The 18,044-nt window shown below is 42.8% G+C and overlaps 1 protein-coding gene across 7 annotated transcripts in view; it reads right to left on the bottom strand.

Annotated features, from left to right (window-relative positions):
- The window catches only part of PTPN4 (protein tyrosine phosphatase non-receptor type 4), a 236,115-nt gene that overhangs the window by 8,961 nt on the left and 209,110 nt on the right, over positions 1-18,044 (bottom strand). For 5 of the 7 annotated variants that reach the window (XM_073305037.1, XM_073305040.1, XM_073305042.1 and 2 more), the window contains 2 exons: positions 9,850-9,985; positions 5,482-6,886 (listed from right to left, as the gene is read on the bottom strand). In XM_073305037.1, the coding sequence (XP_073161138.1) occupies positions 6,800-6,886; positions 9,850-9,985 (223 nt within the window). In that variant the 3' untranslated portion in view covers positions 5,482-6,799. Of the gene's footprint in view, positions 1-5,481; positions 6,887-9,849; positions 9,986-18,044 lie in introns of those variants that run through there. The other 2 variants (XM_073305038.1, XM_073305041.1) reach the window with 2 other exon arrangements.

The following is an 18,044-nucleotide window of genomic DNA, read 5'->3' as shown; positions in this document are numbered from 1 at the left end:
AACTAGCCACCTCTCCTCTGCAGGCTGATAACCCAACAATTTCAGCTTTGGTTTCTAATTATAGTGCGACAATATAGATAGGATAAAATAGGTTTATTAAAGCAAAAAAAATCACTTTCCTCTCCTAGCACCTTCCCTATCACCATTAATATACTTATCTTTGCAACTTTTAACAAATGAAATGAGACACTCCTTTACAGAGTGGATACGTTTATTGAATTTTGGCATTGGACCCCAGCAATAATCTATGGCATGTGCAATGGAGAAAAAAAAAAAAAAAAGAACACTCCTTTACTTTTAAAAAGGTTTTCTATTTTAAAATAATGGTTTTACATGTTTTAAAGGAAAATTGGGTACTGGAATTAGCAAGCCACAGATAAGCTGACATCGCTGTTCTGATGCAGTATAATGCATAGCAAACCAGAGACCTGGAATTTGTGATGCATGTGAGATTATAAATGTTTGGTCACAGGTGACTTTAGGCGATAAAATTCTGGGGACTTATACAAAGTTTTGAGTAAGCCAAATTTGAATGTGAGACCAGAATCCTCCCCAGAAACAAGGCATGGGGCACCTGCAGAGCAGGTCTGCTGGCTCTCCTACTCCCTACCTGAAGGTTTGTGGATGTTGGATCTATACAGTTTGCTGACCTACAGGCCACGCCTTTGCAATTTCCTTTCACCACTGAACACCTCCCACACCTCATACATAAGGTAATACCTGGAATACCATGCAATTCTGCTCCACCACATGTAGGGGGCTGCAGAATCTTCATGCATGACCTTCTCTGCTTTCTGTCTCCCTGCATGTTGGAACTGCAGCAGTTCAGCTGCATTTTTGCCTTCCTTTGGGTTCTGCAAAGTTATCTGCTTACTTTCCATGGGAAGGTGCCAGTTACATGGTTCCACAGCAGACCTTCTCTTGGTCTCTTCAACTGCTTTTTCAATGTTTTTATGATAGAAGATGGCAGAATGACTAAGAGGCTATCCTAAAGAAATGTTGTTGCTGGAGGAGACATGGAAAATACAATAATTTCAAATTGTAATTTGTGGAAACCGGGAAGAAACATGAGCCAGTGCTAACTGTAGTTGCCTGAATAATCTAGATTTTTTTTTTACTAGTGACTGGGGTAGAATATTTTGGAATAAAGAGTATAAAAGTAGTAAGTTTTATTGCTTAAGAATATTGTACTATTTGAAAACCAAATATCTCCAAATGCAATATAACTTGAGTGCTGATAAAACACATTTAGCTGGCTTACCGAAAGTTACTTCTCAGAGTGATTGGCTGACATCTGTGTATGCTTCATAATAAGTTACCTGTACATTACTTCATATTTAGCAAAAACAAAAAATCATGCTCCTTCCCTCCAAACACTCAAAAAAGTCAAGAGCTCCAAATTTCTGCATTTAAAAGAAAACCCTTCAGCAAAGATACTTGAAATAATAAATGGCAGTTGCAGTTTTCAATCAGGAAGCCAAAACGAAACAAAAAGAATCTGAAACATCATACATTGGCACGAACTGTCATAATATTGCTGTTATTTACAACAAAAACCATGTGATTTAAAGAAAAACTGCATTAGTATCATGGAAGCGTTACAAATTTTTTTACATTTTTTTCCTTTTCTTCCCCTTCCACGCCAACTTTTATTTTAAACAAATGGTATGAAAATAATTATCCATAAAATCCAACAGTCATAACACTAAACACGTATAGGTCATTAGGTCTGAAAGATACATTCATGTTTTGTACACCACGAAACACAGTTTTTTTTCTTTTGCGGCTAATGATACAGATCTTCATAACCCAAAGTAAAATATTTAGCAGTTTTGACTTTTTTCAGCCACAGAAAAATATTTTTAAGGCCATTTATACCACAACAGGTAGAAACATTTTTTTGAACTAATGCTTTATGGTGCAAATAAGGCTTTGATGCTTTTCAATGCTGCTCAAAAAAGTCTTAATTATCACCATATATGTGCCTTTAGGGAAGCTAAAAAACCCCCATAACATTTGTCTATAAACTTGTTGCCCTACTTTCAGCTAATATACTGATTTTTGGGATTTTTTTTTTTTCACTGCAGCTGGTTAGTACAAGAAATCAGTTTAAGTCAATGGAGATGAAGACTTCTAAGAAGTCTTATGTTCCTGGTCTCTATCTGAAATCAATACAAAAAAACAGTCAATAATATACTCCACTCAATTGTGGTATAAATGGATCTTGCAAACTCAAACTGCTTTGGTGACCTTACATAAGAATATTTAAATATGTAAAATACCAGTAGTACACAATGTTGCTATAAATTCTCTATTCCTCCTTTCCCTCAGTAAGAGTATGAAAAAGGGCAATGCCATTATTTTCACTTACAACTTGGCTATGAACATAAAATATCTTAATATAATAGATGTATATTTTAAAATTTAATTTTTTAGACATTAAGTGCTTAGTTAAATTAGTAGGGCTGTCAATAAATCGCAGTTAACTCATGTGATTAACTAAAAAAATTTACTACGATTAAAAAATTTGAACACAATGAATTGCACTGTTAAACAATAGAATACCAACTGAAATTTATTAAATATTTTTGGATTTTTTCTACATTTCAAATATATTGATTTCTATTACAACACAGAATACAAAGTGTACAGTGCTCAGTTTATATTATTATTTTCATTACAAATATTTGCACTGTAAAAATAATATTTTTAAATTCCCCTCATACAAGTACTGTAGTGCAATTTCTTTGTCGTGAAAGTGTAACTTTTAAATGTAGATTTTTTTTTATGTAAGTGCACTCAAAACCAAAACAATGTAAAACTTTAGCGCCTAGAAGTCCACTCAGTCCTACTTCTTGTTCCGCCAATTGCTAAGACAAACAAGTTTGTTTACATTTACAGGAGATACTGTTGACTGCTTCTTATTTACAATGTCACCCGAAAGTGAGAACAGATCGCATGGCACTTTTGTAGACAGAGTTGCAAGGTATTTACATGCCACATATGCTAATCATTCATGCCCCTTCATGCTTCTGCCACCATTCCAGAGGACATGCTTCCATGCTGATGATGTTCGTTAAAAAAAAAAGTGTTAAATTTGTGACTGAACTGCTCGGGGGAGATTTGTATGTCTCTTGTTTTGTTTTACCCACATTCTGCCATATATTTCATGTCATAGCAGTCTCAGATGATGACCCAACACATGTTCATTTTAAGAACACTTTCACTGCATATTTGACAAAACACAAAGAAGGTACCAATGTGAGATTTCTACGGATAGATACAGCACTCGAACCAAAGTTTAAGAATCTGAAGTGCCTTCCAAAATCTGAGAGGGACGACGTGTGGAGAATGCTTTCAGCTGTCTTAAAAGAGCAACACTCAGATGCAGAAACTATAGAACCCGAATCACCAAAAAAGAAAATCAACCTACTGTGGTGGCATCTGACTCAGATGATGAAAATGAACATGCATCGGTCTGCTCTGCTTTGGACTGTTATCAAGTAGAACCCATCAGCATGGACATGTCTTCTGGCTGAAGCATGAAGTGACATATGAAACTTTAGCGCATCTGGCACATAACTATCTTGCAATGCCAGCTACAACAGTGCCATGCGGAAGCCTGTTCTCACTTTCAAGTGATACTGTAAACAAGATGTGGGGAGCATTATCTCCTGCAAATTGTAACCAAACTTGTTTGTCTGAGTGATTGGCTGAAGTAGGACTGAGTGGACTTGTAGGTTCTAAAGTTTTACAGTGTTTTGTTTTTGAATGCAGTTATATATTTTGTACAATTATATTTGGTATAATTCTACATTTGTAAATTCAACATTCATTATAAAGAGATTGCACTACAGTACTTATATTAGGTTGTAATAAAAATAAATATAAAATGAGCACTGTACACTTTGTATTCTGTGTTGTAATTGAAATCAATATATTTGAAAATGTAGAAAACATCAAATAATATTTAAATAAATGGTATTCTATTAGTGTTTAAAGTGCAATTAATTTTTTTAATCATGCGATTGATTGCGATTAATTTTTTAATAGTTTGACAGTCCTATAAATTAGCCTTCGAGCTAGCCAATATTATGGCTCAAAGTGCTGTCACATGGAAGTCAAACCTTGAAAACTTTCCAAAGTACAGGGTAACAATTTTGTTGCAGACAGTTTAAAACAAAACTAAGATTAAAGCCAGTTTATTATTTTTTTTATGTCTCTCTAATCCAGAGAAAAAGTATTTCTTTTGGATGGCCATCAAAATAGGAACAACTACTTTTGGCTTAATATCCAAAGGTATTTTACTATTTATGCTCAGTAGGTGTGAGATAACATCCTGTGATATTTCACGTTCTGTTGACTAGAAATGGACTACTAAGGAGATATGGATTTTTTCAACACTTCCATGTAAAACATCTTTATATCATCACCCCAGGTGTCAAAATAAAAACACATACCCCTAATCTCTTTTCGTTACCTGAGTGATGTAAAGGTAAAGTCTCTGAAAATGCACCGAAAGGCTCCAATCCTACAAGGTCCTGAGTGCCTCCCTCTGAGGTACTGAGCACCTAGCAGGATTACACCAAGTACGACTGGTATAGATGTCGATCCTACAGACTGGAGAATATCTAAATCCTCAGTTTAGAATTGGGTAAAATTACTACCTTTCCCTATCAATTTCTCTAGGAAGCAAGCCACGTTGTCAGTTACCTGGCAGTAGAGTCAGCTTACGCTGTACTTTTAAATAAGATTAACCTGTTCACGGAGGGATAATATTGAATTGAATGTCAGCTCTAGAAATATACATAGCAGAATTTCTTTGTAAATAAGGGCTACAGCCCATCTAATATTAATTATGTTCTTTTTATTTCTAAAAAATATTTAAAACTCTATATCTCTTCTATTTGGCATCACGGTTCTTGATGTTTACAGATTCATAAACTAGGACTTCAACTGACCTGAATTCACTTTCACTGTTTTCTTAAGTATTTTATAACTGTCATTTCTTCTAAATGCCCATTGAAGAGAGTATATTATATAGAAGAATTTTACAATATTTAAACTTTCTCAGTTTAGAACTTTATATCTTTTAATTCTACACTTTATATAGCTTATTAACAAAAGCGAATGGATAATAATTTTCAGGAAATCAATAAAATAACAAACCTTTTAAATATTGGCATGTAAAGTTAGGTTTCTGAAGGGTAGTCAAAAAAGTGACTGAACCCCTACTCACTGTATTTCAAGCTCAATACCTTGCTTATCAGTTGGCTTCTCCCAAACTGGAAAAAATATTGAAAAGGGACAAAATATACATATGCTTACAATGAGCTCAGATACTGTATCAAACAGACAAACTGCTCATTACAAATATGCTAATGACTTAAATAAGAAACAACGCACACAAAATGGAACAATTTAATTTTATACAAGGATAACAGAAAAAATGCCTGGGGTCATTAAGAGAGTAAAATAAAGTTTTGGGACAATTTGACAGTGTTTTATTCCTTACTTTAATAATAATAATAATTAAAAAGTCCAGTACGAACATGGCTTGAAATCAACGGATGAAGACTTAGAAAAATAACTGGTTAGCAGATAATGGAAAGGAATTAATCACACTTGATGGTAAGTTTAACCTTAAATATCAGTGGTATTAAAAAGTTATAATCTAATTAAATGAGACAGATTTTCTCAATGGTAGGGTAAAATGATTTCTAACAACCTACTGGCTTTTCATTATCAGCTGCTAATAAGTTACCAATTGGAAGGAATGTGTCAGGTTTTCCATTTAATTTCACAGCAGCAAACAATGCTCATACATTAAGTAGGTGTGATTTGCTACCCATAGTAGCATGCAAGTATTTGTATAAGGAAAAAGGGAATGGTATTCTGTGACCCCCTTGCAGTACCATAATCAAAGCACCAAGGGCCATGTATTAAAATATGAACCCATTAAAATAAATATGACAGGATAATACCTTCCCCATAGGGTCATATGAGTGCCTTTTCATTAGACATACTCTGTAAGTCTCAAGGCACTTAAGGGGTTAAGACGCAATGCATGCACTAGTTCCCGTTATGTAATGTTAAGTCACATGATTTGGAATACACCAGTGTTATGACACAGAAATAAGTTGTGCCATCAGTTCAGAGAAATGCTGTTTATATTTTACAAGATGCTGGTAAGTGGACATTATGCAGCTACTGCTGGGTTAACACAGATTCCAGCTTTCCTCTCATAACCAGCTGGTCTCTAATAGGGATGAAGAGCAAAGTGTGCTGCATCAGTAGGCAGTGTCTCTATCTAATATTGGCAATATTGCTGATGTTTTTAAAAACAAAAGTGAGGATCCGTACACCGTAAATAAATCTAGCACTGGAAGAGACCATGGCTTAGTGTAGATTTTTGTTTTGTTTTTAAAAGACGCAGTTGTATACCAGAGTGAAATAATTCCAAGCCTTGTTTGTAGCAATTCAACCAGAAGGGGAGTATATGGCACTACAATGAGATATCATAAGTTACCCTGAACACACTCAGTTCTTTCAATTTATGGTTTGTTCGGAGCAAAGCATGAAAATAATGAAGTCTTCAAACACATGTAAGTAATAGAGTTTTAGAGATTGATTTTTGTTTCAACATAAAGTGCAACAGTGCTGAAGTTTTCAAAGTCCTTTGTCAATTCTTCATTGTTCTCCGACACCATTTCCTGCAAGCAGAGTTATGGCACAATGAATGCTGCCAGTTTATTACAGAGGACAGGATACTTCAATATGGATCCTAGCCCTTTTGCTCTTATTTATGCAGCGATGTCTTTAAAGGTTTAACAAATCCTTCTTCATACACCTTCAAAATAGCTTCACAAACAAATCTGTATTGACTCTGAAAAGAAAGTTGATGAAGTTAATTGAAAAAGAAACATAATTTAATCATATAAGTTAGAGATAGAAAAGGTCTCTTAGGTCACCCATCCTATCTTGAAAGGACAGAATTGTGCCTCATCAAAAGCAGCCGTCTGGTAATTGTACCTTTATTGAGGAGTAGGGAGTCACTCCAACCCCATGGATTAACTAGTCTTAGGTTTTCCTACCTCTAAACCTTAAGAAATATTGTACCAAAACTACCTTGCCTTTTCCCCTTTACATTAATTTTGACATATTAGTTGCTCATATCTCACAAACTTTTAGAATGAGAAACCAGTGCTTTATGTCATCAAAAGCTTGAATCCTGGCTTCTTAATAAAGCATTTTATTTTCAATTCTAGCAGTTCTTGAGATACAAGTTACTAAAACCATGTCTCAACAAAAAAAAGCAAAATACCTTAGAGCGGATCATAAAATACAGCCACTATCTTGCAAAGTGCCACAGATATAAATGACAGGTTTCAGAGCAACAGCCGTGTTAGTCTGTATTCGCAAAAAGAAAAGGAGTACTTGTGGCACCTTAGAGACTACCCAATTTATTTGAGCATAAGCTTTCGTGAGCTACAGCTCACTTCATCGGATGCATACTGTGGAAAGTGTAGAAGATCTTTTTATACACACAATACAAAAAGATCTTCTATGCTTTCCACAGTAAACATCCGATGAAGTGAGCTGTAGCTCACGAAAGCTTATGCTCAAATAAATTGGTTAGTTTCTAAGGTGCCACAAGTACTCCTTTTCTTTTTACAGATATAAATGATCGCTGTATAACAATATACAAAAACTCCTCACTCAAAGTCGTCCTGATTAACATTGTTTCATTGCTGATCAATTAGGGAACATGCTCAATTAAAGCTGTGCAATGCTCCCTTCTAATGTCGTTTGGCAGCCACCTGCTTTGTCCACTGCTTGCAGGAACAGCAGCCCCTTGCAGCTAGCTGGTGGGTGGTTGGAACCAGGTTGTAGCCCCCCTATCAGCTCTCCTAAGTTCCCTGTGCAGCAGCTGCTCAGCAGGCTATCAACTGCCAGCAGTTCAGCTGTCCCTCCCCCCACCGCCATGTGCTGCTCCTGCCCTCTGCCTTGGAGCTGCTCCCCGAGACTCCTGTTTGCTGTGGGGGGGAGGGGAAAAAGAGGAGGGCTAATATCAGGGTGTCCCACTCCCCCCTGCTCCTGCACCCCGCTTACCCATCTTCCATAGAGCAGGGGGACACAGGGACAGAGAGAGCTACAGTCCAGTCTCAGCTTGCTGATCTAATTAACAAGGCAGTGTACTTCTGACCCCACTCTTCATACTTAAAGGGCAAATGCGCATCTCTATCTCTCAAACACAAATATCCCACCCTCTGACTCCTCCACCTCAACCAAGCTTCAGTCATCGATCACTGTGTACCAGTATTAAATTGTTTGTTTAAAACTATATAATATAGTCTTTTGTTTGGTGAAAAAAATTTCCCCTGGAACCTAAGCCCCTCATTTACATTAAGTCTTATGGAGAAATTGGATTTGCTTAACGTCGCATTTTTCAGGAACATAACTAAAATGTTAAGTGAGGAGTTACTGTATACCACTGGAAAGGTAGTATTTGTACCTCTCCAATGACTTAAATCAGCTTTTTCTAGCCCTGGTTATTGAACAGGTCATAGATCTTAAACAAACACCAGTCACATAGGTTTAGAATTTTAATTATTTATTGTATCATTACATGTGTATCAGTATAGTTAGATTTACATATATTAGAATAAATATTTTTCTGTTTGAAGATTTCGCTAGAAAATTGACACTTCTCAGTTCTTTTCACTTATGACATGGAAAGCATGAACGTGGCATAATGCCACCTTGTGGAAAGTGCATGCATCAATCTAGAAGTGCAAAGGCAGGAGGAAGTATTGTAGTCTAAAGAGACATGATGACATGCAGAGTTTAGGGAGTCCCTGAGTCAAACACTGAATCTGGTTTAGTCTGTTACACTGGTGCTGTAATAGTCAAAGAAATGAATTTCACTGAAATTTTGCCTTATGTCTATTAAGCTCAACTCTGAACAGCTGTCAGATGGACTCTGACTCCAAGACAAATAAAAGTTCTTAAACAGATTCTAAACCGTTTCCCAAACAAAAATTACCTTAAAATAGAATTACGGTAGAGAATACAAATCAGTAATTTAGGCTAAAGTACATTACAGGGATGTTCCAATTATCCCCAAACCAAGCATTATAAACCTAGGAAAACTCCAAACATGCTAAAAAAAACCATGTGGAAACACAGAGTTAAGGCACCCAAAAAACCTGATGACAGGTGTCCTCTCGTGATCCTTTGAAGTATTTTACAATCCCAGATTAGATTAAACTGCTTTTTAAAGACACATTAGATTTCTTCTACTTGTTCCTTTCTATTGTGTCACTACAGGGCAGAGTTAAAGTTGCTTTTTGTATTGCCAGAGCAGAATTACACAGCTGGATTGTATCACCCAGCTTCCCCCTAATTCATCTCCTCCAATTTCCTTCTGCTTCTTGAAATTCTTTCCATTTCCCTTCACACATACTCCAGTACCTTGTTCCTTCCTGTCACCCTCCCTTCCCACATCTCTAGTTTCACCTTCCTATTCTCTCCATTCATTGAGCAGGTCTGGTGCAAAGGATAGCTTTTGAAAAGAAATATTGAGAATTAACAGTGATTTTTGCCATTTATTTTCATTATTAAAAAAGTATGTCTGTCAGCAGAAGCTGCTGCAGAGAAACTCATGAAGAATCACTCTTTCAAAATCCCTGAGATATCTTATTGTTCTCAGTGGACCAAGGCCATAGCCGCTCTCAGTTAAGCTGCCCTCTTTCAAAATATCCAGCACCTCTTACTGTCTTCAGCGAGAATGAAACCGCTGTGTAATATTAGATTACTTTTCTACAATGTAGCCAGAATGATACTTACAGGTGTTTGGATCATCATGGCCCTTTGATCTCTCATTGTTCTCACAATATCTAATGGATAAACAGGCTGATTGCACTCAATGAGACACATTGCTGTTTCCATAGTGATAAGAACCCCTGTACGTCCAATTCCGGCACTGGAAAAGAAAAAATGTGTCATTTCATTAACCCTCTTCAAACACTCTTTTTTAAAAATGATATACTCCTAAAATGTAAAAAAAATTTAACACTGAAATCTTCACTATCTAAATATACCCAAGAGAGATCTATAATTATTACAATGAGGGTTACTGATGATATTCTACTATAAGAGCAGTGTTTGTGCTCTGTCCTTCCTGGATATAAAAATGCTGTGGAATATTTTCAAAGCATTGGATTGATCTCTTACCCTTCTGAATAAGTTTGCATTTTGCAATCTCCACACATTTCTTTATCCTCCTAGAATATGAAACCTGAAGAATTTCAAGATATTTTTCTGCAGTATAACCAAGCAATCTATTTTTAGGGGTTCCCAAACTCCCAATTGCTGGAGAGCTATTCAGCTCACCATGGGAGCTGAAGTGCCCTGCACTGCATAGCATTCAATATCATCTTGCTGTGAACAAAAAAAGACAAGTTACCTGTTCCGTGACTGGTGCTCTCTGAGATACACTGCTCATCTCCATTCCAAATTAGGTGTGTATCCTTGCCACATGCACCGCTGCCGGAAGTTTTTCCAACAGCAGTATCCATAGGGTAGTGGCGTCTGCATGGTGCGGTATAAGGGGAGCTGCCGGCTCCCCCCACCCTCAGTTCCTTCTTGCCGGAAACTCCGACAGTGGGAAAGGAGGGCGTGTTGGGGAATGGACATGATCAACATCCCGAAGAACACTAGTTACAGAACAGGAAACTGTCTTTTCTTCTTTGAGTGCTTGCCCATGTCCATTCCACATTAAATGACTCCAAGCAGTTCACAACTGCGCAGATTGTAATACAGCTCTGCCGAACCCAGCATCATCTCTGGCCTGCTGAGTGATGGCATAATGAGATGTGAATGTGTGGACTGAGGACGACATCACAGCTCTACAGATGTCCTGGATCGGGATGTGCACCAGGAAGGCCACCGTAGATGCCTGCGCTCTAGTTGAATGGGCCCTGACGATCGGCAATGGCAGGACCTTTGCTAGCTCATAACCGGTCTTTATGCAAGAGATGAGCCAGTTGGAAATCCTCTGTGAAGAAACTGGAAGGCCCTTCATCCTATCCGCTGTAGCGATGAAGAGCTGGGTCGATTTATGGAAAGGCTTGGTAAAGCTCCAAGTAAAAATCCAAGACCCTTTGGACGTCTGGCAAATGCAGACTCCTCTCCTCAGCAGTCTTGTGTGGCTTGGGACAGAACACTGCTAGGAATATGTCCTGGCTCATGTGGAAGGAAGATACTACCTTCAGCAGGAAGGCTGGGGGGGTAGGGCTGCAGCTGGTCTTTGTCCTTATAACACACTGTGTAAAGAGGTTTCAGAGTAACAGCCGTGTTAGTCTGTATTCGCAAAAAGAAAAGGAGAACTTGTGGCACCTTAGAGACTAACCAATTTATTTGAGCATGAACTTTTGTGCTCAAAGCTCATGCTCAAATAAATTGGTTAGTCTCTAAGGTGCCACAAGTACTCCTTTTCTTTTCACACTGTGTAAAGCGGTTCCAAGGTCAAGGACTTAATCTCTGAGACTTGTCTCCCCGACGTCACTGCCACCAGGAAAGCGACCTTCCAGGAGGAAGTAGGAAAGGGAGCAGGAGCCCAGCAGCTGGAAAAGCGGGCCGGTGAGCCTAGAGAGGACCATGTTAAGGTCCCACTGGGGGACAGGAGCCCGTACCTGCAGGTAAAACCTCTCGAGGCCCCTCAGAAACCTGACAGTCATGTCATGAAACAAGACCGTCTGACCTTGGATAGACTGGTGGAATGCGGAGATGGCTACAAGGTGCACTCTGATGGAAAAATGCGCCAGACCCTGGTTTCTGAACTGTAGTAAGTAGTCCAAGGTGGACTGCACTGAAGAACGCGAGGAAGAAATGCCACACTCTGATGTCCAGCAGGAAAACCTCGTCCACTTGGCCAGGTAAGTTAGTCTCGTGGATGGCTTCCTACTTCCCAGGAGGACCTGCTGGACCTCCTCCAAGCAGGTACGCGCCTCCGAATTCAACCACAGAGCATCCACGCTGAGAGGTGTAGAGTCTCGAGGTCGGGGTGTAGGAGCCGACGGTGATCCTGTGACAGTAGGTCTGGATGGTAGGGAAGGGACCAGGGAGGGTCCACCACCCTGTTCATGAGCGTGCCGAACCAGTGTTGGCGAGGCCACGCAGGGGCAATCACAATAACCTGTGCTTTGTTCCTCTTGATCTTTACTAGGACCCAGCTGACCAGAGGGAATACATACATCAGATCCTCAGCCCACGACAAGAGGAAGGCATCGGAGAGGGAGCTCTTGCTCAGGCCCTGCCAGGAGCAAAACAGATGGCACTTTCTGTTTTGCCTGGTGGCAAACAGATCTACTTGGGGAGTTCCCCACCTCTGGAGGATCATGCAGGCCACCTCCGGGTGGAGCGACCACTCGTGGTAAGAGGAGAAGTCCCTGCTGAGGTGATCTGCTTGGGCATTCCTGATGCATTGGAGGTGACCAGCTTCCAGATGGATGCCATGGCTGATGCAGAAGTCCCAGAGACGGAGAGCCTCTTGGCAGAGAGCCAACGAGCGCGCTCCTCCTTGCTTGTTGATGTAGAACATCGAGGATGTATTGTCTGTCAGGACTCTCACCACTTTGCCCAAGAGGTGTGGCAGGAAGACACCGCAGGCCAGCCATACATTTCTGAGCTCCTTGATGTTTATGTGTAACGCTGCCTCCTCCGGGGTCCACATCCCCCAGGTCTGGAGATGTCCAAGGTGCACCCCCCAACTGAGGTCTGAAGCATCTGACACTAGCTCAACAGATGGTGGGATGTTGAACAGGACTCGTTCCAGGACCTTCTCGCGATCAGTCTATCACTGCAGAGAGGTGACAACTGCCAGGGGAATGGCGACAATTTTCTCCAGGTGGTCCCTGGATTGGGAATAGGTCGATACCAGCCATTGTGGAGCCTCGCATGGCGGACCACGTACGTGCAAGCTGCCATGTGGCCTAGCAGGCACAGGCACACCCTGGCCAATGTCAGGGGAAATGTGGACACCTCCGTGATGAGGTCCGTTCTAACGGCAGGAATGTTCTTGCCCTGGTCGAGCCGAGCACGGCGCCGATGAATTCTATCCTTTGAAGTGGAACTAATGTGGACTTTTTGTGGTTGACCAGTAGTCCCAATGAGCAGCATGTGGCTTGTAATACAGCAACATTGCATTGGACCTGAGCCTTGTAACTGCCTTTGACCAGCCAGTCGTCGAGGTACGGGTAAATCTGGATACTCCAACGCCTGAGGTAGGCTGCGACTACCGCCATGCACTTGATAAACACCCTTGGTGCTGTAGCCAGGCCAAACAGAAGGACTGCAAACTGGTAGTGGGCCAAACCCACCATAAAACAGAAAGCGTTTGTGTCCTGGGAAGATTGTTAAGTGAAAGTATGCATCTTCCAGGTTGAGGGCGGCATTCCAGTCTCCCGGATCCAAGGAGGGGATAATGGAAGCCAGGGAGACCATGTGAAACTTTAGTTCTTTAGGTATCTGTTGAGGTCTCACAGGTCCAGGATAGGATGCAGACCACCCCTGGCCTTTGGGATCAGAAAATACCAGGAATAGAAACCCTTGTTCTGATAAGGAAATGGGACCTCCTCCACCGCCCACAGCTGTAAGAACCCCTGAACCTCCTGCTCGAGAAGACTCTTGTAAGAACGGTCCCTAAAGAGGGACAGGGATGGGGGTGGTGGAAATAAATTGGAGGGTGTAACCATGTGCCACCATACTGAGGACCCAGCAGCCTGAAGTTATTGCTGACCACGCTGGGAGGAAAAAGGAAAGGTGGTTGCAAAAAATTGGGAAAATTGGATTCAGGGAATAGACTGATAGGTTGCCTTTGCGCGTACCCTCAAAACGACCTTTTAGCGCCTTGCTTGGATTGGTTTGAGCCCGACTGGGCAGAGGGTGGGGGCAGGTGGCTCGTGCTCTGTCTATAGCCCTTGGGATTTTTGTGCAGCCGGTCCTGCTGGAGCTGGCTTCCTTTTCCCTGGCATAGTTGCAGTTTGAAATGCTTACGTGCTGGGCCCAGAAGTTAGAGCCCCAGTGTTTTTAGGGTGGTTTGGGAGTCCTTCAGTCCATGTAATTTGTTGTCTGTCTGCTTCGCAAACAGGGCCTGGCCATCGAAGGGGAGGTCCTGAATCGACTGCTGAGCCTCAGAGGACAACCCAGAGAGGAGCAGCCAGAATACTCACCACATGGAGATGGCAGACACCAGGGTGCAGGCGGCGGAGTCTGCCACCACTTGAAGGGCTGCCCCAGCAGCGGCTGTGCCCTCGTCAAGGATCGCCCGGAATTCTTTACGGGAACCTTCCAGGAGGGCATTTTTGAACTTGGCTGTGGTTTCCCACATATTAAAGTCGTAGGGGCCAAGGAGGGCCTGGTGGTTGGCCACCCTCAACTGTAAGCTAGACGAGGAATACATTTTCCTTCTGAACAAGTCCAGTCTCCTGAAGTCTTTATTTTTGGGGGTAGCTCTAGATTGCCCCTGGATTTGCCTGTGGTTAACTACCTCAACCACCAGGGAATTTGGGGCTGGATGGGAGTAAAGGTATTCATGCCCCTTAGTCGGGACAAAGTACTTACGCTCTGCCCATTTGGAAATGGGGGGCAGAGAGGAGGGGGTTTGCCACAAGGCGCTGGATATCTTCAATACCCCTTCATGAAGGGGAAGGGGCCACCCTAGCAGGGGCTGTGGAGAAGGGGACATCGAACAGGGAGTCCGCTTGCTCCTCCAATTCGTTCACCTGCAGGCCAAGACCCTGCGACCCTCTTCAGTAGCTCCTGGTGTGCCGTAGCATCATCCTGAGGAACTGGGTGATGGGCCTCCGTGATGGCCTCGTCCGGTGCTGAGGAGCAGAAGGCCAGTACCGCAGGTTGGGCCTTGCTCATGCCCTTCCACATTAGGTGTGTGTGCTTGCTACATGCACCAGTGCTGGAAGTTTAGGTGTGTGTGCTTGCTACATGCACCAGTGCTGGGCCAGCAGGCTGTTCCCCTTGGTCCACATGGATTTGCAAGGTCTTATCCCCCGGGGCCTCAAGGACGGGAAGGAGCTGGGTCATTGAGGCCACCGGCCTGTCCGAGGCTCCCAACACTGAGTGGGCAGGCTGGGAGGGCTGGGTGAACCCCCATGGGTTCCAGGGGTACCACAGGGCCAGCCACTGGGCCTGGGGCCACAGGGCAGGTTTTGGTAATGACGGAGCACATAGCATCGAGGGTCTGGGAGGCTGCCCCGCTGATGTGGATCCTTGCTCCATACCAGAGCCATATCTGGACCGATTGCTACCTGGTGACCAGGATCCACTGGAGCGGTGACTCCATGCCTGGCGATAATCGCGGTCAAGCCTAGAGGAGGACTGGTCTGAGCAGGATGTGCACCTCCATGGAGACCTGGGGGACCAGCAGATCCGTGACGGACGATCGGAGATCCATGCCTAGCGCTTCGAGACCAGTACTGGGGTGAGGAGCGGGACCTGGAGGTATCACGGGCTGGGTGCCGAGGGGATCTCCCCAAATACAGAGACACTCATCTCGGGGATTGTTGGTGGGGCCTGTGGCTCCGGTCTTCTGATTGTTCCCGGGATCTGTAACAGTGTTCCGCAGTGTGAAGGGCTGGTCCCAATGTTCCTGCCGGGGAGCGCAGGCCTCCATGGGTCTGTGCCAGGTAACTGGCTAGGTCCACCTCGAATCCCACTGCCGGTGCCGAGGGTCCAGTGGCCGTAGAGGGCTCCGATGCATCTGCCTCCCTAACTCCGAGGCATGACGGTGTTAAGCAGGTGAACCGTGGCAGGACGTCCCCTGCGATGGGGAGCGGTGCCATTGGGGTGAGGGCAGACATGAAGTCCCAAGGCAGGCTTACCGTGAGGTCTGGGCACTGATGGGGCCAGTGTGGGCAACAACACGAGCATCAGGATCTCCTGTGCAGCCTGAAGTGCTTCAGACGTCGATGTCACCTGAAGCTGACGAAGGCCTGCCTCTGTGTCCAGGCAAGGAACAGGGTGGGCTGCATCGCTCAACATGAGCTGAGACCCGACATCCTGATGGGGGAAATGAGCCACTTGGCATGGGTCTTAGCTCACCCCCATCCCTGTCCTTCCCCTTGCGCGGAGTAGGAGACCGTCCCCTACCAGCCTTCTTCGACTTCTTGGCTGGGGATCGGTGCTGACTCGTCAACGGTGCTGGCGGGGCACTACGCACCGATACCACGGTGCTAGGTGCCGAGTCAGACCTTTGCTCCAGGGCCGGAGTGAGCGCTGACTCCATCAGGAACGCTTTGAGTCTGATCTCGCAGTCTTTCTTCGCCCTAGGTTTAAAGGACTTGCAGATACGACACTTGTCACTTATGTGCCTTTCACCAAGGCACCTGAGACAGCTGCTATGCAGATCATTCACAGGCATGGGCCATTTGCAATGATTGGAGGGCTTAAACCTAGGGACCAGCGCATTCCCCGTCCAAGTCTCCAACAGGGCTAACAAAACTAACTACTGCTAAGGGCTAACTAACTCAACAACTATGTACACTAACTTTACAAGAACTCTATTTCATACGAACGAAACCTAAGAAATGCTAGGAAGAGCGGCTAGCGTTCCGTGCACCGTCACTGGTGGTAAGAAGGAACTGAAGGTGGGGGGAGCTGGCAGCACCCCTTATACCGCATTATGCAGGCGCCACTCCAGAGGGTGCCAGAGCCGCTCCCCTACGGATACTATTGAAGGAAAAACTTCCAGCACTGGTGCATGTAGCAAGCACACACACCTAATGTGGAAGGGCATGAGCAAGCACTTGAAGAACTTCAGGTTCTAACATGGAAGTTCCCTTCGAATTATTTCTTTTGAAACGACCTTCAGCCTAATGAGCCCCCTCTTTCTTCACCCCGGCAAATGGCCCCTTTCAGAATCATCAGGGAGAGAGGGGGTGCTTCAGTCCACAATACCCCATTAGAAGCTTTTTACTGAATGACTCCTGTCCCATTTTCCACATTAGGGCAACACCAACCCAAATTAGCTTGACTGCTGTATGTGGTAATTGAACAGGTGCATTCTATGACTAACCCTGTGAAGTCAGCAAGTTTGGGTAACTGCATGATGCTGAAATTAATACCATGATGCTGGTTCTATGGACAAATAACTTGGAATAAAGAGAAGCTGTCACTGCTGGATAGACAGCAGTCTCTTTGGAGGCCAGCAGCTGCAGAGGACAAATTTTGGCTGGTTAGAGCAGATGTCTAAAAATCCACAACTACGCTGTGTAGTAAAATTTTATTTAAACAACCACTAAGGACTTATTTAATGACATGGTCACATAGCAGGGCATCAGAAGTGAATTCCCAGCTGAGATTACAATGCATAGTGTTGAAAAACTAAGCATTGAAGATGAAGAACCAGATTCTGTATTCCACTTTATGCTGCTCAGATGTCATAAAATGCCCCTACAGTTGTTAGAACTGGCCCCCAGGGCAGTGTCAGGGGATGGCATGCCACCCTTGGTCCCTCAACTCCATTCCTGCACTGAACTCTGTTCTTAAAGGAGTGGAGAAGCTGGCCTAAAGCCTTGGCTTGTAAAAAATAAATAAATAGGAAATGTGCTAACCAAAAGCTGGTGACAAAATGTTTAAACTTTAAATAAAGTAGTCTCCAATTAGGAATCTCTGCTTCAGTAGATAAGCATTAGCAATATCCTGCTTCTGTACACCAAAAAGGCTCTAAGGATTTGTCTACATAATAAAAATAAAACAACCACTAGTATCAACACATTTTAATAAAAGGAAAACAACAACATGAAGGTTCCCAAGTGGCAAAATAGCAAGTCTTACAGAAAGGATATTTATTCAAAATTAAAAACAAAAAAGGCTTACTCTTAATTTCTTTATGTGAATGTACACACTCTTCCAGAGTTAGGAAACCTCAGAGAACACCTGAAACTGAGGCAATTTACTCTTGAGCACGGTAAACATGTTGTTTTAAATTAAAATGTTTCATATTAAGACAAATTACAAGAACACAC

This window comes from Lepidochelys kempii, chromosome 11 (assembly GCF_965140265.1).
Source record: "Lepidochelys kempii isolate rLepKem1 chromosome 11, rLepKem1.hap2, whole genome shotgun sequence".
Taxonomy (NCBI): Eukaryota; Metazoa; Chordata; order Testudines; family Cheloniidae; genus Lepidochelys; species Lepidochelys kempii.
Note: the sequence above shows the minus strand (reverse complement) of the source record. Positions and strands in the feature narration are given on the sequence as shown.